Genomic DNA, 24,245 nt, shown 5'->3' with positions numbered 1-24,245 from the left:
TGCTTCTATTGTGGAGACGGCGCACACCAGGTGCGTGCCTGCCCAGAGAAACCGGGAAACTCCAAAGCCTAGGGTTGGTAGGAGAGGCCACTCTAGGTACTGGGAAGCTCTCTGACCCAGTGACATGGACTGTACAGGTGACAACAGGAGAAACCCGCTTCACGGCAGAGGTGTATCTCGACTCCGGGGCAGCGGGTAACTTCATCCACCAGGCCACAGTGGACAAGTACCAGGTACCTGTCACCCCGCTGCAGACACCCCTTGTGATAGCCTCTGTGGATGGGGAACCCCTTTCTGACACCGTCCTGTTCATCACCAAACCTGTGAAACTGCGTATCGGTGCGCTACACACAGAAGAAATCGCCTTCTATGTTCTGCCACGCATGTCTCATCCTCTTCTGCTGGGTTTACCCTGGTTACGGGTACATGAACCTACGCTCAGCTGGCGTACTGGAGAAATCATCCGCTGGGGCCCGTCTTGTCATGAGAACTGCCTCCAGTCAGTCCAGCCCGTCCGTCGTCCTCCGGCCCCGGACTCCTTACCTGGCCTTCCTCCAGCCTATTGGTCCTTCGCAGATGTGTTCAATAAAAAGGAGTCGCAGGTATTGCCTCCACATCGACCCTACGACTGTGCCATTGACCTTCTGCCGGGAACCACACCCCCTCGGGGACGGATATACCCTTTGTCCCCTGCTGAGACCCGGGCCATGTCTGATTACATCACCGAGAACCTGGCACGGGGGTTTATTCAAAGGTCCTCGTCCCCGGCTGGTGCGGGCTTCTTCTTCGTCAAGAAAAAAGAAGGCGACTTACGGCCCTGTATCGATTACTGGGGACTGAACCAGATCACAGTGAAAAACAAATACCCCCTGCCTCTCATCCCTGAACTCTTCGATCGGCTCCGGGGGGCCCGTATATTCACCAAATTGGATCTCCGTGGGGCCTTCAACCTGGTTCGCATACGCTCAGGGGATGAGTGGAAGACCACCTTCAACACCCGGGACGGGCACTATGAATATTGCGTGATGCCCTTCGGTCTTTACAATGCCCCGGCAGTCTTCCAGGAGCTGGTGAACGACGTGTTCAGGGACCTCCTCTACGTCTGTGTAGTCGTGTACCTGGACGACATCTTAATCTACTCTCCAGTCCTACGGACCCACAGAGAGCATGTGCAGACCGTGCTACAGAGGCTGAGGAAGAATCGCTTATACGCCAAACACGAGAAGTATGTGTTCGAACAATCATCCCTTCCCTTTTTGGGCTATGTGATATCGGACACCGGTCTGCAGATGGATCCCGGGAAGGTCTCTGCTATCCTCGACTGGCCTCCTCCTTCGGGACTAAAAGCCATCCAACGTTTCCTCAGCTTTGCTAACTACTATCACCAGTTCGTCCCTCACTTCTCGACCCTAACTGCTCCGCTCTCCGCCCTGACCAAGAAGGGGGCTAATCCGAAGGTTTGGACACCCGAGGCCGAAGCCGCCTTCTGCTCTCTGAAGCGGTCCTTTGCTTCTTCTCCCGTCCTTCACTGACCTGAGTTGAACCGCCAATTCACCCTGGAGGTTGACGCCTCCTCCGCAGGGGCAGGGGCCATACTTATGCAGAAGTCCGCCACCGGGATGATGGTCACCTGGCTTCTTCTCCAAGATCTTCTCAGCCCCAGAACGCAATTATACCATTGGTGATCGAGAGCTCCTGGCTGTTAAGATGGCGTTGGAGAAATGGCGATATCTCTTGGAGGGAGCGGTTTACCCGGTGATCATCTATACTGACCACAAAAACCTGGAGTATATACGCTCTGCTCAAAGGCTGAATCCGCGCCAAGCACGTTGGTCTCTCTTCTTTGCCAGGTTTGACTTTCAGTTACACCACCGGCCCGCGGACAAGAACGTGCTGGCGGATGCCCTGTCTCGGTCCTTCGTTCCGGTAGACCAAGAGGAGGAGCCAAACCAGCCCATCATCTGTCCTAGCAAGGTCATCCCGGTGGCTCCCGTCTCTCTGGCACAGATCCCTCCTTACATCACGGAGACTGACCGACTCAAGGTCCTCCAATGGGGACACTCCTCGAAAGTGGCCGGACACGCCGGCCAGAAGAAAACCTGGGGCGCCATCGCCCGTCACTATTGGTGGCCGTCTCTTCGTACGGATGTCGACGCCTTCGTCTCTGCATGTTCCTCCTGTGCCCAGAACAAGACGCCTAAGCACCTGCCCTTTGGTCCTCTTCTCCCTCTGCCGACTCCTTCCATTCCATGGCAACACATAGCCATGGACTTTGTCACGGACTTGCCCTTGTCCTCCGGTCATACGGTCTTCTGGGTCGTGGTGGACCGGTTCTCGAAAATGGCTCATTTTGTTCCTATGGCCGGATTGCCCTCTGCTCAAGAGCTCGCGAACGCCTTAATACAGCATGTCTTCCGGCTGCACTGCTTTCCTGCCCATATTGTGTCCAACAGAGGAACCCAATTCACCTCACGCTTCTGGAGGGCTCTCTGTGAACACCTGGGGGTGTCTCTGGACTTTTCCTCTGCCTACCACCCTCAGTCATACGGACAAGTGGAACGAGTCAACCAGATCATGACCACCTTCCTTCGTCACTACGACAACGCCCACCAGGACAACTGGTCCACGCTCCTTCCTTGGGCTGAATTCTCTCATAACCACCAGGTAAGCGAATCCACCTCCAGTTCTCCCTTCCATGTTGTCTATGGTGTCCAGCCTTCTGTGCCGTTACCTGCCTCTTCAGCTTCCGATGTACCTGCAGCAGATGCCCTATCCAGAGACTTCTCCGCTATATGGGCCTCAGTCAAGACCTCCCTGGGACATGCTGCTGCACGAATGAAGAAACATGCGGACAAGAGACGTCTTGATCCTCCTCGCTTCTCTCCTGGGGACTTGGTCTGGCTTGCCTCCAAGTACGTCCGACTCACGATTCCATCGTACAAGCTGGGTCCACGGTACATCGGTCCCTTCAAGGTCCTCAGGAAGATCAACGAGGTATCCTACAAGTTGCAGCTTCCGCCCTCCATGCAGATACCCAACTCCTTCCATGTGTCCTTGCTGAAACCTGTTGTCCTCGGTCCCTTCTCCTCTGATGCCAGTCCTCCTCCTCCCATAGCCGATGATGACATCTATGCGGTAAGAGATATCGTGGCCATGAAGACCGTCAGGGGACGGCAGTACTTCCTGGTCGACTGGGCCCAAGGATAGGTCCTGGGAACCCCGGGAGAACGTGGGTACTCCTCTGATTCGTGCCTTCATGTCCCGGTTGCAGGGAAAAGGCCTGGGGGGTGTACTGTCACTCTCCCCGGGTCCCGACGTCGTTCCTCACTCACCGCTCCGCTCCCCGGGTCCCCTGCCTCCAGCCACATGTCCTCCTTGGCACCGCTCCCTGCTCTGGCCTCCGGCACCCGGGCGTCGCGCATGCGCATTAGGGTGCACGCGCGGTCACTGACCTCCTCTTAAAGGCCCAGCACTCCCTAACAGGATATTGCATCAGTCAGGGTCAGGGTATATATATTGTTTTTAACATATTTTAATTATTTTGACATCAGCCAGTGGTATGTGGATAAAACGGACATGATGTCATACCTACTCAGACCAGCTGAAGCACTGTGTAAGTGTGAAACGGCCGTCGTCTGACGTGTCCAGCGTGCTCTCCCTCCCCACCAGCCCTTTCCGCACATGTAACCTCCACATTTGAAATAAACCGTACCCTGCACAGCAAAGACCTGGTGAGTGCCGTTCCTTCCTACATTGGATCATACCTTGTCTCCTCGAACATGTGCACCCCAGAGCAGCACTGATTCATGCCTATATGCTTAAGACTTTACCTTATGGATATGTTTGTTGCTGAGTAGTGCCCTGATCCCCTCTTTCACCATTGAAGCCCAGCTCTGGCAGTTTTGCCATGTTCGCTTGTGCAGTGTGAGCGGAGGCATTATCTTGCAGAAACAAGATTTCTTTGGACAGCTTGCCACGCCTTTTGGCCTACAGAGCTGCCTTCAATTGGTCCAAAAGTTTAATGTAATACCTTGCATTGATGGTGGAACCCTTTCGAAGGTAGTCCACTAGCAGCACACCCTCCTTATCCCAGAACACAGACGCCATCACTTTAGTGGCTGATTTTTGCACCCTGAACTTCTTTGGATGAGGAGAACCACTGTGCCTCCTCTTTTTTGACTACTCCTTGTTTTCAGGGTCATACAAATAAATCCAGGTCTCATCCATAGTTACCAGTCGATCCAGGAAACTTTTATCAGTTTGAAAACACTTTTCACTCACATGCTTCTCTGATCTGTTATCAAATAATTGAGGACCCACTTTGCAGATAGCTTCCTCATGTCCAAATGTTCATGAATAATGACACAAACACGTTCATGATGTCTGCTATTGCTTTAGCTGATATTCGTTGATTCTAAAGAAAGAGGTTGTGCACAGCATCGATGATCTTCGGAAGAACAACTACTCTCGGTCGTCCAGAACGTTCCTCATCATTGGTGCTGAAGTGGCCCGTTTTAAATTTGGCAACCCAGTTCTTAACTGTGGAATATGAAGAACATTGATCCCCCAATGTCTGTGACATATCACCATGAATATCCTTTGCGGACTTTCCTTGCAGAAACAAAAATTTTATCACTTCTCTGCTCTCAGTTTTTGTGAATATCGCACTAGACTCGGCCATTTTATTTTCCTGCGGGTGTAGAACACTGTTGCCATAAGCAGCAAACACAAAATTTTTAAAACATATAAATATATTAGACACATTAGGCTTTCATGTGATGTAACATTCGTTACCATAGAAACAAAAAAATTACAAAACCAAAGAATATCAGCAGCCCCTTGTATACACCTTACTATCTAATGATTGGTTGACATGGAAGACTACCAGCTGATGTTGCCTTGGAAGTGTGAGTTCCAAAGACAGTTCCAAAGACAGTTAATAATTGAACTGTAATTGTGTTTATGACTGCAGCGAGGATAACTACAGCACCAGGAAAAAGCCCTACCTTCTTTTTCGTGCCAATCGCAGCAAAATGTGCCAACGGGGAAGTCCCGCCTTCACTATTGTCCAGCCGGAACTGTGCAAAGTAAGTGGTAGCGTTACCAACAGCCATGGGATCGCAGTGCAGCATCAGTGAATTCTGCAGCAAGGAGAATAAGATATCAGCCGCAATTAAAAGGACAGCACACCTATAAAAGTAAACAAATGTTACCAGCACCAGATTACTGTGCGACTGTAACTCAGACAGTACAAAATGCCTGAGGATAAAGAGACCTACTAGACTGTTGTTGAACTTCCAGCATGGACCACACAATGCCTCTAACTATGCCGTATTATTTTGGAACACTATCAGCATACCTCCCAACGTTCAAAGGGAGAAAAGAGGGACAAACTGTGTGGCCGCGGCTATTTGAGGCCATGCCCCCTAACCACACCCATTTCACAACTAGTCACACCCGTAACCACTCCCCATCCACACCCATTCAGCACTGCCGATCACATTGTTTTATAAACAATAATTATAAACAGAAAAATATAAAATATTCTTAATGCAAGCTTGGTAGTATTTATTTTAAATTAGAATATTTTAAAACTACAAAATTCTATTCTAAAGCAGATCTGACACCTTAATCTACACTATGTAAAAGCTGCACATTACATATCAGGTCTACTCTATTAGATAAATTATCTTTAATAACATTGTGCTTTTGGTTAACCCCTTTACGACCCCAGTTTGTCCTTAGTAATGTCGGGGTAATTACCGCCGGCTGCTGCGGTGAATCGGTGGTGACCCCCCACACATCTTCTGATTTGAACAACAGACATGTGGGGCTAACAGGTGCAGGTGGATCCGCGATCCACCCTCGCCTGCTTTTCACTTAGATCACGCTGTCAAAATGTGTCAACATGATTTAAATGGCCATGCCATTTCCCCGCTGCCATCGGAGCCCTGTGATGCAATCACTGGGAGATGATGGTTGCCATGGTAGCTCGGAGTCATGTGATGACTCCTGTTGCTACGTTGCTACCATGATGTATTTCCTGTGAGACCTGACAGAGCATCGGCACTGACAGGAAAGAAGCATTCCTGCTGATCAGAGCTGTGCAGCTTAGATCAACAGAAAAGAACAAGTGATTAGACTGCTGATCCTTATAGTTCCCTAGGGGGACTAGTAAAATAAATAAAAAAGTAAAAAAAAGTTTTTAAAAATATGAAAGAATAAAAAAAACCTAAAAGTTCAAATTACACCCATTCACTTCACTGAAAATAAAACTGTTTAAAAAATAAAAAATATACACATATTTGGTATCGCTGTGTTCAGAAATGCCCGATCAAAATATAAAATCAAATAATCTGATCAGTACACGCTGTGGCGAGAAAAAAATTCCAAACTCCAAAATTACGTTTTTTGGTTGCCGCAAAAATTATTTAAAATGCAATAACAGGAAATCACAACGTAGCATCTACACAAAAATTGTATCCCTAAAAACGCTAGCTCAAGATGCAAAAAAATAAGCCATCACTGAGCCCCAGATCGTGAAAAATGAGATCGCTATGGGTCTCGGAAAATAGCGCAAAAAGCCCAATTTTTTGAGGGACAAACTTCTGAATTTTTTTAACCCCTTAGATAAAAGTAAAAGTATGCATGTTTGTTATCTATGAACTTGTACTGACCTGAGGCGTCCTACTGACCTGTCAGCCTCACCATATATTTAACACGGTGAATAAAATATCCCAAAAATGCAGCAGAGCTAAACTGGTTGGGAAGCAAGAACGCAGCAGTTGGGTCAGTCAGGATGCAGCAGAGCCGAAGCGGTTGGGCAGCCAGGACGTAGCAGAGCCAAAGCGGTTGGGCAGCCAGGACGCAGTAGAGCCGAAGTGGTTGGGCAGCCAGGACGCAGCAGAGCCGAAGCAGTTGGGCAGCCAGGATGCAACAGAGCCAAAGCAGTTGGGCAGCTAGGATGCACAGAGCTGAAGCAGTTGGGCAGTCAGGACACAGCAGAGCTGAAGTGGTTGGGCAGCCAGGATGCAGCAGAGCCAAACCAGTTGGGCAGCCAGGACGCAGCAGACCCGAACCAGTTGGGCAGCCAGGACACAGTAGAGTTGAACCGGTTGGGCAGCCAGGACGCAGCAGAGCCAAAGCGGTTGGGCAGCCAGGACACAGCAGAGCCGAAGCGGTTGGGCAGCCAGGATTCAATAGAGTCGAACCAGTTGGGCAGCCCGTCCAACAGAGATTAAAGGGAACCTGTCACCCATCCGACCAGTCTGCACCGCACCGCCCCTTAGGTGAGTATTATAAAGTGATTTTTACTTTCTACACAGCGGCCTGGGCTCTTATATACAGCATGTTAGAATACTGTATATAAGAGCCCACTAGAGGTGGCAGCAGCTTATAGGCCCCAAATCTGGTGACAGGTTCCTTTTAAAGTGAACCTATCAGGTGCAATATGCACTCAGAGCCACGAGCAGTTCTGGAAACATATTGTTAATCCCTGCCTAACCGTTCCTGTATACACTCGCATAGATAAAGAGATCTTGAGAAAAAGTATTTTTAAAGATCTTATATCTTATTCTAATGAGTGCAGGGACTAGTCCCAAGGGCGTTACTTCACTTGGCTAGTCGGCTCACATAGCATGTGAGCATGTTATTACGCCCCTGTGTGAGTACTAACATGCTATGTGAGCCGACTAGCCAAGCAAAGTAACGTCCTTGGGACTAGTCCTCGCGCTCATTTGCATAAGATATAAGATCTTTACAAATACTTTTTCTAATGATCTCTTTATCTATGCGAGTGTATACAGGGACGGTTAGGCAGGAATTAGCAATATGTACCCAGAACTGCTCCTGGCTCTGAGTGCATATTGCACCTGACAGGTTCCCTTTAAGTGGTAATGCAGCCAGGATAAAGCAGAGCTGAACCTGTTGGGCAACTAGGACCCAGCAGCTCTGCTCTGCAGGCAGGAGACCATGTGATCAGTAAGCTAATAGAAGTGTTGGCAGAATGGCAGATGCTAACTCTGCATAGGTTATTACTGGCCAGTGCTAGCTGCAGGAGAGGAAACAAGTGTTGTTGCACTTTCTTCTCAGTTTCCTGATTCCCCCTGTGTCTCCAAGAGTGAGAAGCAAACACACGGGGAGTCAGAGAAAACAGCTGGAGAGAAGTGCACAGGCTCCAGGGCTGGGGATGTCAGCTCAGGTGCTGGGGGGGGTCGGCTCCAGGGCTGGGGGGTGATTCATACTTTAGCAGCACAGTCACAGGAGTTTCATGTAGCGCGCTCAGCTCTGTAATGGTCACTGGATAGAAGGGAGAAATAGCAAGACGGGGCTACAGTGGGTGGGCGGTGCCACAGGACACATAGCTCCCTCCCGTGACTCGGGAGTAAAGGCTCAAAAGCGGGAGAGTCCCGCTGTATCCAGGACGTTTGGGAGGTATGCTATCAGGACATATAAAGGTTATGCCCATGAACTAAAAGACTTCAGAGAAAAAATACAGGCTATTGTTTAGACTTTATTGAGCGTCCACTGAGCAGAAGGTGGAAATATGAATTTTGCATTTCAGTGGAAGAGAGGTAAATTGATTGTGCCCTGGCATCACAAACTATCTTTTCTTTTTGTTTCCTTCTTTTTGTAACTGCCATCGTGGAGTGATAGCTAACGCAAACCACATGATTCATGGAACACCCACATCACTGACATGCATAGGCAGACATCAGCGAATCATTGGTGGGGGCAGAGTTATACAGATCTCATAAATATGGAGGGACACATAGCAGCAGGTTTACTAGAACACCTAGTGATCATCTCTTGCTGGTAAAACTTATTTTTATCAAAACTACAGCAAAAAGACAAGTAAGTGACATCAATGTCACTGTCTGTACTTTATGCTGCTCTCAGATCAGGTAAGAAAAACCTGGTGACATATTCTCTTAAGAATTGTTTAATGTAGGCATTTTCTCCTTTAAGAAAGGTATTTTCATTCAAAGGAACTCACATCATATTTTTTCCCTTAGTCCCTGGTCCAATCCCGCAAAGCAGGCATAACATCTGCGCTTGCAACAAGCACTTTAAACAATGAAGAGCTAGTAAGTACTAGAATTGTGAACTAAATGAAGTGTTCAAAGTACATTTGCTTTACACTCACTTCACTATATTCTATGATATTTTCAGAAAAACCATGTTTACAAGAAGGCCCTTCAAGCTTTAATATACCCAATCTCCAGCACTACACCTCACAACTTTGAGGTGTGGACTGCCACAACTCCCACCTACTGTTATGAGTGTGAAGGGCTCTTGTGGGGTATTGCCCGGCAGGGTATGCGCTGTACAGAATGTGGAGTCAAGTGCCATGAAAAATGTCAGGACCTCTTGAATGCCGACTGTTTGCAAAGTAAGAATTTGTTTGTGTGTGAACTGGATACTATCTGTACTCTCCGCAACCTTCAAGACCAGGGTTGTGTATACAAATCTGCAAGTAGTGGTAATTGTCTTTATAAGGCTTGCAGATACCAGTATTATAGTAGTTGAAGGTTAATTGATCCCAAAATATTCATTTAATTAAAGTTATCGTAAGCAAAAAAGCCACAGAATGCGCCACTTGTGTCATCTCTTACTAATGAATCACTTGTGAGCAACCCGGATTATTTTGCTGTCCCTGAGGACACTTATCTTTCTAACATATGCACTGATTTGTCCTCATCAGCTTTAGCTATAACAACATATATGATAGAATCTTGATTTTATTAATTCCTAGGTTTCACAGGTATACACATAACAGTATATTCACATGAGACTTTTTCGCAGTTTTGTTGCATTTTTTGCTGCAATTTTCACAATTGTGGCAACACTGCAACATTTTTGCTGTGAAAATTGTGGCAAAAAATGTAGCAAAATTGTGAATAAAAAAAGTTTTGTGTAACTATACTTTTTCAAGATCTCCTTGGGTAACTTTAAAGGATATAATATTTTACAATTCATCAGAATCATAGAAAATGTACATGAAGAAGAGAGAGAGGTAAAACAGAAAGAAGAAAATAGAAAAAAGCCAAAGAAATTATTTAGCCCACTCAGGACTTTGTATTTTTTAAACCAACAAGTTTTCACATAAGGTGTCATGTACATAAACTTCATTGGATAAAAAACTGCAGGTATCATAAAGTAACCTATCCATTTTAAAAAAAATCAAAAACCTAAGGCCCTTATTTATTAATTTCATTTTTTAAGTCACTTTTCTTTAGTGTTTTGCGATATTCATTGCCTGTTTTGCACCAAATAATTCAAAACAGCAGACAAGCTTCATGAATTTTCTGCCAAATCAAAAACACTCTTTTTGGTCTTTGACCCCCCCTCCACCCCCACCCCGCTTTTGTGACATTTTCAATAAAATTGTGCCAAAATAATTCACAAAGAGAAAATCACTCCATGGGGGTATAATATGTGTGGCAAATTTGTCTACGCTTTAGCAAATTGATGAATCAGTCTCAAACATCTCAAAAAGTCACATTGGTGTAAAAATCAGTAAACAAACTTAACAGCAAAAGACAATCTCAAAAAAAGATGCACAACGTTTGATAAATTTGTTACAGATCAAAAAGTACTACTAAAAAATAGTCTACGCCTTTTCTGGTCGCTGAAGCCCATGCAGAATGATTTTGGGACATCCTTCTTTAGTGATTATGCAATCATTAATAGGTTGATACGTAACTGACGTAACCCCTTTTTAATTTTTTTTAACACATAGTAATCGACAGTATAATCTTCTCCTTAATTAATTGAATTTTCAGCTTAGAACATAATGTACATCAAAGTTGTAAGTATCTAAATTCTCTCCTTTTGAAGAAAACAAAATTGATAAATGATAAAATAAAAAAACCTTTATAAAGGAGTTGAGAGACATAAAAGCTCCAAGTGGATATCTCTCTAACTCTAATGCAGGCTTTACACGCTGCGGCATCGCTAGCGATGTCGCGAGCGATTGCACCCGCCCAAGTCGGTGACGTGTCACGGGGTGATCGCTGCCGTAGCGAACAATATCGCTACGGCAGCGTCATGCGCTCTTACCTCTTCACCGACACACAGTGTCACACATAGCGATGTGTGCTGCCGCAGGAACGATGAACAACCTGCGTCCTGCAACAGCAACGACATTTGGGATTAGAACGACATGTCAACGATCAACGATTAGGTGAGTAATTTTGATCATTAACGGTCGTTTGTGCATTTCACACGAAAGGACGTCACTAACGAGGCCGGATGTGCGTCACAAATTCCGTGACCCACAACGACATCTCGTTAGCAATGTTGTTGCATGTAAAGTCCGCTTAAGACTTAAAACTAATTATTGCTGAAGTAGAGAGGCAACTGACTATAATTTAAAGAAGCACTTTCATTAACTTCATATATTCATCAACCACCATAATCTTTGGTATCCAGCGCCTTTCTGCTCTTTTGAGTCACGTGACGGTGATTAAGACTCTACAGATCACACTGACCTCTAGCTGTTGAGCTAAAAGTCTTTTAGAATAAAAGCTTATCAAGCCTCCTCCTAAGGTTCTATAGACTTGCACTATAAAAAATATTTTTGGTTCACAGCAAAGTGTGATACGGAGAGTCTGAATTACCATTATGTGAGTCACAAGAGGAGCAGAACATCGCTGGATACCACAGTACACTATGAACGGTGAATATAATATTTTAACACACTGACCGTACACTACACTAAAATGTACATATTTAGGAACAAAAAGTTAATGGGAGGGCTTCTTTAAGATGAGGAATTGAGAATTCAAACTTAGGGCACGCGCACACGAGCATGAAAAACGGACGAGTACAATGAGAGAAAATCTCGCATTGCACTCTGACCATTGTTAGTCAATTAGGGAGAGCAGTTGGTCAGCTTTTCTCGCATCCAGATTTTGGATGCGAGAAAAGTCGCAACATGCTGCGATTTTCTGCGAGAGCCGTATCCCTCGCACCCATTTAAGTGAATGGGTGTGAGAGAAACATCGGACTACACTTGGATGTTATCCCAGTGCAGTGCGATATAAGCACAGGATGACAATGGAGAAGATGGGAGGATTAACCCCTCGCTCTCCTCCGCAGCGCCCTCAGCTTCGCAGCTGTGACCCAATTGCAAGATCGGGTCACAGTCGCGTGACACTCGGCTCAGGCTCGCAGCAGAGCCTGAGTCGGGGGTCATTAGCATATTGCATCCGATGTATCAGATGCTATACGCTCGTGTGAGTCCAGCCTTATTCAGAGAGAAAGTTAAACTTAGTAATTGTAATCCTAGGTTGTGTCAGCTCACTCAGTAGAACATCAAGAATCTCCAAAGTCTCCTCAATAGTCCACATGAAGGTGAAATACTAAATAATTTGAGGACAGATGATATGTTTACAAATTTTGTTCACCATTGACAGGGGCAAATGGTTCCATAATTTAACCCTAAAATATTAGTGACTTAATATTTATTTTGAGGTTATCTTATACATATTTTAAAAGAAATAGAAAGTCCGGAAAAATAAAAGATTTGATCACATTGTCATAAAAGTTCTAAAAGACCCTGTTGTATCACAGAAAATGCTAATCCAGCTCATTTCTACCTTCAGCTCTTCAGTTCAAGTCCTCCTGCTGCCCATGGAGAGGACACGTAAACAATGGATGGCGGCAGCCTCCTATCTATAGGAATCAAGAGGACAGGAGTTCACATGATTCACCTTCATGCCGATATCCCTGATCTTTGTCCTCAGCATCCACTATTGTGCAGGGGCTGAACAGTGCAGAACTGGTCAGTACTTGTACAGAGGAGGATGCTGCCAGGGAAGCAGTGGGTAAATCATGTAGTTAACACCATGCAGAAAATGGACAACTCTTACCATAGAACAAAAAAACGTCCGTTAAAGTCAGTCCTATTGAAAGAAGATTTTTTTTTCTAGTTTACGGCCAATCTGGAAAAAAAGAGAGAACTTCTGGGACATCTCTAGTTACATTAGCAAGTTTCCATCAGTGTTTAAAGGATATGATGGTAAATCATCTGCTGATAGAAGAATTCTGTACTCTATCAATTGCTTCCCGTCTTAAATACTAACATCATTATTGTTTCAGACTTTAATGGCAACACACCATTCTCAAGTGAGAAGGTTAATATGACATGAACGGAGCTAATAACTCAACAAATTATCTTTTTTTCATCAATATAGTTTTTGTTTTCTTAACAGATGCGTCTAATGTATCAATTCAAATACTTCAGCACTCCCGTGTCTTCTATCCAAGCCTCTTGAATTCAAAGGCAAAATCTGTTTGTGATTTTTTTTCACGGCCTGAGAGACACCAGGGAAGATTCTGATCTGATGACCACTATATAGCATTTCTGGAGTCATCCAAGTCACTTTAAGGAAACCTAAACTTGCGATCCCAGATCTTTCCGCAACAAAAAAACATGTATTCTACACCAAAAACCTCAAAGTAAAATAATGTTTTTGCATTTTTCCCAACAGGGGCAGCTGAAAAGAGCTCTAAACATGGAGCTGAAGACCGTACTCTTAATATCATCATGGTTCTGAAAGATCGGATGAAAATCCGTGAAAGGAACAAACCAGAGATATTTGAGCTAATTCAAGAAGTCTTTGGTGTTGTCAAAGCCACACATGCACATCAGATCAAAGCTGTGAAGCAGAGTGTACTGGATGGGACCTCAAAGTGGTCAGCAAAGATCAGCATCACTGGTAAATAGGGTTAGCTAATCAATTAGGAAACGTAGAAAATACATGTAGGTGGAGAAAATTCTAAAAGGTATCTCAAGCTGCTAATTGATCTGGTTAATATAAAAAAAGATTTTTAACTGCTGCCTAAAATTTACATTTCCAATACTACTCAATATGGAATCCTTGTTTCCTAGTTATTTTATCCAGAGTTGGACTGTTGTTACTCTACTCGTAGACTGCAGAGGTGGCCGGGAAACAATAGAAATCAAAATCCTTCTGTTCTTTAGAATGGAAAGGATTATTAATAAGATGTACTCATGGTTACGACCACAAGCAACTTACTGACTAACTGTCGCTATATGAGTGGATGTAACCATGGATACTTAGCTGCAATGCCCTGCACATGAGGTAAGAGACAAGGCTTTATTAGGAGAACTAAACTACATTTCTAATTGGAGTTATTTGCTAATATTATTCTTATTATTACACCTACTACATAGTGGGATAGGATCTTGGAGATGTGAATAACCCTTTAAGCTACAAATGATGTCTGCTATAATTAGTCCCCATCATAATGGTTTATGCTGTAGTATTGTTTGCTCAGGCTGCTGAGATGATTTCCTTTACACAGGTATAAAAGGATTATAAAGTTTAAGGTATATACAGAGCAACTAGTAAGAGTAAGAACACGATCAGTAAGCCTCAGTTACGGTGCCCATAAGGAGCTGCCTCTTATGACTTCCCCACACACACAAACACATGACAAATGGGCAGAAGGGGAGAACACTACTACCAGATACCCTGGCAGTGGCTCATCTCTTGTGGAAAATAAAATGGTTGGGCATTGAAACTGCCTGAGACCACTCTACCCTGACATCATATTTTGGGGGAGATTTGGGAAGCTCCCATACATCTTATATGGCTGGACACTCCTACCAGAGTAGGGCTAATTCAGATGTTAGTTTTTCGTGTACTGGTGCAATTCATGCTTTTCCTGGATAGAACTCATACCTATTATAGTCTATGAAGCTGTTCACATGTTCGTGTATTTTTGTGCATTGAGTGGTCCACACAAAATTATAGAGACATGCTCCAGTCCAAACTTGCCAATGCAAGTCTACTTTGCCTGTCATGTGCTGTTTGTTTTTCACAAACCATTTGATAAGGAAAGCTTGAGAAACTTCCATCAGTTTTTTGTTTGTTTTTTTTACAAACTGAGGAAACTCTGATGGTGAAAGTAGACACTGACAAAACTGTGATACACCTCTGATCAAAAAAAGAAACTAAGGGGCACTTTGCACACTTCGACATTGCAAGCCAATGCTGCGATGCCGAGCACGATATTCCCCGCCCCCGTTGCAGCAGCGATATCTTGTGATAGCAGCCGTAGTGAACATTATCGCTACGGCAGCTTCACAATCACTCACCTGCCTTACGACGTCGATCTGGCCGGCGACCCGCCTCCTTATTAAGAGGACTGGGTCGTGCGGCGTCATAGCGACGTCACACGGCAGGTGGCCAATATAAGCGGAGGGGCGGAGATGAGCGGGTTGTAAACATCCTGCCCACGTCTGTCCTTCCGCTTAGCTGGCGTGAGCTGCAGGACGCAGGTAGGAGATGTTCCTCGCTCCTGCGGCTTCATACACAGCGATGTGTGCTGCCGCAGGAACCAGGAACAACATCGTACCTGTCGCAGTCGCGTAATTATGGAATTCCCAGACACTACACCGATGATACGATTACAACGATTTTTAATCGTATCATCTAGGATTTACACACTACGATGTCGAGTGCGACGCCGGAAGTGCGTCACTTTCGACATGACCTCTCCGACATCGCACCTGCGCAAAGTGCCCCTAAGACCTTTTTTGCGTACGAGAAAAATAAGAGACATCTGATTGAACCTTATGGGGCCCCATATGCAATCCATAACTGATAGTGAGACATTGGTTTGACCAGTAGCGCTCCACTATACACAGCAGCGCTCGGTCTGTTGAGTACTGATCTGTTCTCTAAGAGAGAGTCGCTGCCAGACTCCTCTGGCGGTGTCTCACAGAGAACAGGAATCAGCAGTCCGAAATCATCTCCGGGGTGAGTGGGAGGCCCGATAAATATTACACTAGCTTCTGAGCCTGCTGATATCGATGGTTTCAGCGAATGGATCTTTTGATAGAAGCTTGCCAGTACATTAACATAACATTGATTATATAATTAGTTCTACTGATTTTAATAAGTAAAATGTACCAGTAAAATATGCAACATCTTTTGGATTACACATTTTTGACAATCATTGTCATTATTAGCAGTTAATTGAGATAATAAGTGGAATTAGTATACCATTCAAAAACGGGAACATTTTGTTTCTGAGTTTATCGAAGTAAAGCTTTGGGGCTTTCTTTTGCATTTATTTTTACAGTTCATACATGGACATAATATAGTCTATGGCTGTTTCATATTCCAATATTTTTGTTTTGGACCGATATACAAATGAGACTCACCAGAATGACGGAGTCAACGAAAGAATTCAACTTCTCAAAAATATCGTCATTGTATTCATGTGTTTTCCACATTTTACTGAATGGCTTTAGGCCTCTTTCACACGTACGTGCCTCCGGTACGTGTTTGGTCAGTTTTCGCACGTCACGCACACACGTAGACCTAGGTATTCCAATGGATTTGGATACACATATGTACTTACGCACGGAACGTGTGTCCATTCCGTACATACGTGTGTCTGTGTGTTTCTCACCGCAACATGTCCGTTTTATCTCCGGCATCACGGGTGTCACACGGAACGCAAACGGGTCACACGTAACACACATGGACCACACGGATGTGTTCCGTGTGACATGCACCGGAGAAAAGACGTGTCTGCGAGAAAAAAAAACAAAACTTTACTCACCTTCTCCAGCCCTCCTGTCTCTGCCGTTGCTGTCACTTGCTGCCGACCGCCGCTCATTATGCTAATAGAATATTCACTTCACTGCGGCCGGAAGCAGCAGCAGCAGGGAGTCGGCAGGACTGGAGACCGAAGTTCAGCACTATGGACAGTGAGGCCAGGGACAGGTGAGTAGATAGTTCCCGTTCTCCGTGTGTTATCACGGATAACACACGGAGAACACACGTAGGCCATAAACACGGCTCACGGAGGGCAAAATAAACCTCTGACACATCCGTGAAAAACGTGCGTGGTTTTTCACGAACATGTGAAAGAGGCCTTAGGAAAAGCTTAGGAATCCTTCCTCAGGTTTATTGTTGTTGTTTTTTTTGCATACGAGTAAAACAATTGACACATGGTTGGTAAAGAACTGACACATGGGCAAAACACGCATGAGAAATCGATCCAGCTATGTGGTGAAAAGCATTTTTTTCAGTAAGGGCTCAGTCAGACCTAAGTTTTTCATGGAAAGCACTCACACGAATAATAGTGAATGTTACAGCTTAAGGGGTACTTCACACACAGCAAGATCGCTACTGAGATCGCTGCTGAGTCACGTTTTTTGTGGCCTCATTAGCGATCTCGCTGTGTGTGACACCGAGCAGCGATCTGGCCCCTGCTGTGAGATCGCTGCTCGTTACACACAGTGCTGGTTCGTTTTTTTATTGTTGCTCTCCCGCTGATAAGCACACATCGCTTTGTGTGACAGCGAGAGAGCAACAATCCTGAATGTGAAGGGAGCAGGAGCCGGCGTCTGACAGCCTGCGGTAAGCTGTAACCAAGGTAAACATCGGGTAACCAAGGTGGTTACCCGATATTTACCTTCGTTACCAGCCTCCGCAGCTCTCACGCTGCCAGTGCCGGCTCCTGCTCCCTGCACACGCTAAGTTAAGCGGTGTGAGCTGGTAACTAAGGTAAACATCGGGTAACCATACCCGATGTTTACCTTAGTTACCAGTGTCCGCAGCTTCCAGACGCCGGCTCCGTGCAAGCACAGCGTCGCTTGCACGTCGCTGCTGGCTGGGGGCTGGTCACTGGTCGCTGGTGAGATCTGCCTGTTTGACAGCTCACCAGCGACCATGTAGCGATGCAGCAGCGATCCTGACCAGGTCAGATCGCTGGTCTGATCGCTGATGCATCGCTAAAGTGTGAAGGTACCCTTAGTGTCCTCACAAAATGGCACAGAGATGTCCAATATTTATTCAGTCAGATCAAAATCTGCAATGCGCGTCTATGAGTTCCTGGAAAACCGGACAGCACTTGGATGCCATCTGATTTTGGTCTGATTTTACAGAGTGGAAAAACGTTTTTTTTTTTTAAAAAAAAAAAAAACCTGACGTTTGAATGAGGCCTAAAGGCCACTTTACACACAGAGATAAATCTTTGGCAGATCTGTGGTTGCAGTGAAATCATGGACATATTGTTCCATTTGTACACAGCCACAAACCTGGCACTGATTGTCCACAATTTCACTGCAACCACAGATCTGCCAAAGATTTATCTCTGTGTGTAAAGTGGCCTTTAGGCTTTTAAGACTGCAGAATTTTTCGGTGATATTTCCGAGCAAACCTGAAATAAAAGCAACATATTACATGCAGGTTTCAGAGTCAATTAGATCCTTTGCATTACATACAGTGGGGGAAATAAGTATTTGATACATTGCGGAATTTGCAAGTTTTCCCACCTACAAGGAATGGAGAGGTCTGTAATTTTATCATAGGTACAGTTCAACTGTGACAGACACAATTCCCTCCCAAAAAAAATCCAGAAAATGACATTGTATGATTTATAAATAATTAATTTACTTTTTATTGCATGAAATAAGTATTTGATCACTTACCAACCAGCAAGAATTCTTCTCTCACAGACCTATTATTTTTTTCTTTAAGAAGCCCTCCTACTCTCCACTCATTACTTGTATTAATTGCACCTGTTTGAAACTGTTAACTGTAAAAAAAAAAACACCTGTCCTCACTCAATCAATCACACTCCAACTTCTCCACCATGTGAAGATGAAAGAGCTGTCTAAGGACACCAGGGTCAAAATTATAGACCTGCTCAAGCTTGGATGGGCTACAGGAAAATAGGCAAGTAGCTTGGTGAGAAGGCAACAACTGTTGGTGCAATTATTAAAAAATAGAAAAAACAAGAGATGACTGTAAATCCTACTCGGTCTGGGGCTCCATGCAAGATCTTGCATCGTGGGGTAAGGATGATTCTGAGAAAGGTCAGGAATCAGCCCTGAAGTAAATGGGAGGACCTGGTCAATGATCTGACGAGATCTGGGACCACAGTCTCTAAAGTTATTGTTAGCAACACACTGACCGTCATGGATTAAAATCCTGCAGGGCATGCAAGGTTCCCCTGCTCATGCCAGCACATGTCCAGGCCTGTTTGAAGTTCACAAAGTGACCATCTGGATGATCCAGATGAGGCATCGGAGAAGGTCATGATGTCAGATGTGACCAAAATAGAACTTTTTGATATCAAATCTACTTGCCATATTTGGAGGAAGAAGAAGGATGAGTACAACCCCAACAACACCGTCACAACCATGATGCATGGGGGTAGAAACATCATAATTTGGGTATGCTTTTCTGCAAAGGGGACAGGATGACTGCAACATATTGAAGGGAGGATGGATGGGGTCATGTATTGCAAGATTTTGGCCATCAACCTCCTTCCCTCAGCAAGAGTATTGAAGATGAATCGTGGCTGGGACTTCCAGCATGACAATGACACAGAGCACACAGCCAGGAGACCTAAGGAGTGGCTCCACAAGAAGCATTTCAATGTCCTTGAGTGGCCTAGTCAGTCTCCAGACCTGAACTTCATAGAACATTTTTGGAAGGAGCTGAAATTCAATGTTGCCCTGTTACGGCCCTGAAACCTGAAAGATCTGGAGAAGATCTGTTGAAGGAGTGGATAAAAATCTCTGCTGCATTGTGTACAAACTTGGTCAAGAACTACAGTGAACATCTAACTTCTGTAATTGCAAACAACAAAGGTTTGTACCAAATGTAAAGTTCTGTTTTTCTTTGTATCAAATACTTATTTTATGGAATAAAATGCAATTTTATTATTAAAAAATCATACAATGTGATTTTCTGTACTTTTTTTTAATCTGTCTGTAACAGATGAAGTGTACTTACGATAAAAATTTTAGACCTCTCCGTTCTTTGTAGGTGGGGAAATTGCAAAATCAGCAGTATATCACATACTTAGTTTCCTCACTGTACGGTGAAGTTGAAGGTGAAAATGTACACAAGCCTTTAATCTAATTAACCTGCTGTAGATTAGAAAATTATTCTATGTGAATTCACCCCAAAGGGATAAAAATGATCTCCAGATATTTCAATGATACATGCCAAAAGATCATATTGATCAAAGTTGTGAGCTTGGTAACAGTTGCAAAGTCTATCAAATAATTTTTCAGTAGTTAGTAGAGATGAGTGACCCCGAACTGTAAAGGTCCCTGTTCATACTGAATACTGGTTGTCCGGGGCTCAAACCTGAACACGGTCTTTTAGAAAAAAAGTCTGTGTCCTAAGTCAGGTGCTTTATGTATTTACATAACTACTCGATTGAGCATAGAGGTGCTCTGGTACTCTCGGTGCTTGGCCCAGTGAGAGCCTATTGCAGTGCCTGATTGGTGCTCACAGTGGGTAAAAACAACATTTTCAGATGCTGTGTGTAAAAACAAAAAAAAACACACTCCCTCCATCGGAAATGCTTTCTTTACGGCTGACTCTATGTCGGCGAAGAGTCGAACTGCCCAATCATTGACCTCCATTATACTCATTACTCAACTTGAGCCCATTAGTTCGAGTCCCCATTGACTTTTATGGGGTTCAGAGTCTGGGAACAAGTTCAGGGCAAGTCTGGATCCCCAAACAAACATTTTTTTTAAAGTTCGTCCGAAACCAATGCATTCGAACATCTACGGGTCCGCTCATCTCTAGCAGTTAGACTTTTCTGATGCTGGATATTTTGTATGCCACAATATCTATCTTACTGTTTTGCAGTGGTATGTGCACAGGGTCTACAGGCCAAGGATAAGACAGGCTCCAGTGATCCCTATGTTACTGTTCAGGTTGGAAAAACAAAGAAAAGAACAAAGACCATTTATGGAAACCTCAATCCTGTGTGGGAGGAAAATTTTCACTTGTGAGTATATAAAATACATGGCCAATTTGTATATCTATGTCACAAAGCCATCATATGTCTATTCAACTGAACTAAAATATGTCTCTAATCCAAAAATATACAGAATTCTTGACAGGAAGGAAAATGATGGTCAGATCAAAATTTGGTTCTGTATAAGCTTTGTGTTTTAGTGGGTATTGCTATCTGTAATATGTTACTGATGTCCAGAATGAGGGACTCCAGATGCTAACCACAATTACGGTAACTTCCCCATTTACTTGCCACTAGTTCACACACAGATATGCTTCCTTGTAACTTATTTTCTCAGTCACATCTGACACATCTGATTTCTACCAATACTTTTCCATTAGTAACATAGGAAACTGTATTTGATCATTGTACATTTTTGAATATCTCATGGATGTCACACGGGTGTTATGTTAACATCAAACAACGGATGGCACATGGATGACAATATTAATGGAGAGTTTTCTGGATGAAACTCAAACTAGTCTGTCCATGGCCTAAAACATAGATGTTTGAAATAACGGGACTTGTCCCTGTTTAATGGTGCCCATGGTTCAATCCCCATGAAATACTTGATAGGTTATTTTTAATCACGTTCCACCTCAAGCCAATTTCTGTTTTTTGCCTTTTAGTTTTTTTCTTCGCTTCTTCCAAAAGCTATCACTGTTTTATTTTTCCATCCACATAGCCATATGAGGGCTTTATTTTTGACAAGTTGAAGATTTGAATGACACCATTCATTTTAACAAATAATCTACTGAGAATGGGAAAACAAAATTGCAGAGTGGAGAAATTGGGATAAAACGTATTGTTTCTGTCATTTCTTTTTGAGGGGTTTCTTGTTATGACATTCAGTGTTTGGTAAAACGTTTCTGGCAATTTGATTCTTCAGGTCAAATTTGTAAAAAAAAAAAAAAAAATTCCCGTGTATCTCCATTTTATGAGACTTTTATATTTTTCCATCAATGTTTCTTTTTTCGGTGACGAGCTTTTATTAACACCATTTTACCGTACATACTATGTTTTGATCACTTGTTATTCCTTTTTTGGGGAACTGTAACAACCAAAAGCAGCAATTCTGGCATTTTAATTTTTTTTATGCTATACATGATTTATCATAATGGCTAAATTATTATTATTATTATTATTATATCTTATATATTTATAGATCAATTGAAATACTATGTCCCAAGAATGACAAAAGTATTTTAGGAGTGATACCTTTATAGGCTAACCAGAAAAATTATATGAGCAAGCTTTCAGAGCACAAAGGCTCCTTCTTCAGGCCGTTTACAAATGAATTACTGAGACCAAATCACAACATTTAAATGAATTTTACAACAGGACATTATATTTATAGATCAGATTTTTGTAGCAATTGGGGTACCAATTTTGGTCATTTTTTTTTAATTTCTTTAAAAACTAAAGTATTGTAGTGTATAGAATAAAATGATGATGTCCTATCAAGCCCAGCCAGCTGGGCTTCAAAAGAGCACAGAGATGGCAGAAATGGGTGCCTTCAGCTGGCCACTGGCTGTCATCGCAACCTGTCAGTATTCGTGTTGCAATCATGTTGCAGAAGGACGATGGCAGCACTAATCAGCACATCACCCTGACTATCAATCTTGGAAAGCCTCTGTCAATCACTCATTTAAGAAGTAACAGCAGTGATCGAAACTAGTAACTCAGCAAACAACTGCCAGGTATTGCGTGGGCTCAGCTCTTGTCATGTACAGCAGACAGAGTTAGGGTTTTTTCACACATCGATTTTTGCGTATGAATGCTATTCATAGTTTTTACAGATAGCATTCGTACCTGTGATAGTCTGTGGGGCCATTTAGATATGGTTGATTTCTAGGCATATCTCCGTAAAATCACAGGACATGTCCTATTTTGATCTGACGGTCAGATCAAAATCGGCAATGCAAGTCTACGGGTTTGTGAAAAAATTGGACAGCACTCAGATAATATCTGAGTGTGGTCCGATTTTCACAGATTTTCAGAATGGAAATTTTTAAAATGTATCCACGTACAAGAAAATCGGATGACGTTCCTACCATGCTTTGATCAAACCCTGATCAAACTCTAGTCAGAGTGTGACCAGAATAATCGGTCCGTTTTTCTCTTCTCCTTAGTACAAAAATCAGACATGTGAATGAGTCCTTAAGCTGTGCTTTTCACCTATTTTATCTTATATGCTCTAAATTTGACATTAGCTGTATTAATCAATCTGCACTGCAGTTTTTCTCTGTAGGGTGTGCATGAAAGTTATGAAAAACGTAACCACAATTAGTGATGGGCGGACCTAGACTGGAAAAGTCCGGATCCGCGCAGTTTCAAAGGTACTAAAGTGTCGGAACCTCTTCCGGTCCCGGGATTCCAGATATTGATCAGGAACGCAAGCAATTTAAAAAAAAAAAAAAGGAAAACTAAAGAAAATAAGGATAAAGCAAGCGCTTCATACTTACGGAGGCTCTGGCGCGGCTGTACGCTGCTCCCTCGGCCTCTCCTTCACTTTCTGGGCCACTCATCATTGCTCACCCATATTCACTGCTTTCCCCGCCCACCCGCCATCCTGGTGCCTGTGATTGGTGGCAGTCAGATTCACCCCCAGCCTTTGTGATAGCGTCTGACTGCAACCAATCACAAGTGCTAGGATGGCCTTGTGAGTGAGGAAAGTGGTGCCTCTGTCTGCGGGTCAGTATCGTGGTATTAAAATAAATAAATAAAACATATTATTATACCTAGTACAGATAAAGCCTATAGCTACAGGCTGCAGCCCCCAGCCGTGTGCTTATCTTGGCTGTGTATCAAAATAAGAGGACCTGCATTCAGCTTTTTTTTTAAATTATTTAAATAAATAATTTAAAAAAAAATTGCGTGCAGTCCCCTCAATTTTGCTATTCAGCCAAGATAAAGCAAAATAGCTGAGGGCTTGTATTCTCAGCCATGGTTATTGGGACCCCCCAGTCTAAGAATAGAAGTCTACAGCTGCCCCAGAATTCTCACATTAATTAGATGCGACAATCCCATTGCTTTACCCGGCTCTTCCCGATTGCCCTGGTGCGGTTGCAATCGAGGTGTTAGGGGTTAATGATAGTGCAGAACTGTCATCAAGCCCAGAATTAGTGATAAGTTAGGGGGTCTATGAGACCCCACCATCACTAATCCTATAAGTAAAAAGAAAAACACTGACAAAGAGAAAAATCCTTTATTTGAAATAAAATACAACACCCTCTTTCCCCTCTTTATTACCCCAAAAAGACCCTTGAAGTCCCATTGTAATCCACACGATGTCCCATGACAGTCCTGAGTCTGCTACATCCGATCCTGAGAGACTAAAAATATGTCCGATCTCTTCAGGCTCCAGGATACACTGACAAGGATACCAGTTGGCAGCAGTGAGGTCACTCAGTTCACTGGAGGTCATA

The 24,245-nt window shown here is 43.7% G+C and overlaps 1 protein-coding gene across 1 annotated transcript in view; it reads left to right on the top strand.

Annotated features, from left to right (window-relative positions):
• UNC13A (unc-13 homolog A) overlaps window positions 1–24,245 on the top strand; it is a 475,959-nt gene that overhangs the window by 228,935 nt on the left and 222,779 nt on the right. Inside the window, exons 15-18 of the mRNA XM_075352602.1 lie at window positions 9,015–9,086; window positions 9,172–9,391; window positions 13,497–13,724; window positions 20,667–20,808. Coding sequence (XP_075208717.1) covers window positions 9,015–9,086; window positions 9,172–9,391; window positions 13,497–13,724; window positions 20,667–20,808 — 662 coding nt within the window. The remainder of the gene's footprint in view (window positions 1–9,014; window positions 9,087–9,171; window positions 9,392–13,496; window positions 13,725–20,666; window positions 20,809–24,245) is intronic.

This window comes from Anomaloglossus baeobatrachus, chromosome 1, assembly GCF_048569485.1.
Source record: "Anomaloglossus baeobatrachus isolate aAnoBae1 chromosome 1, aAnoBae1.hap1, whole genome shotgun sequence".
In the NCBI taxonomy this organism is placed as follows: domain Eukaryota; kingdom Metazoa; phylum Chordata; class Amphibia; order Anura; family Aromobatidae; genus Anomaloglossus; species Anomaloglossus baeobatrachus.
This window is presented reverse-complemented; position numbering and strand designations above follow the sequence as displayed.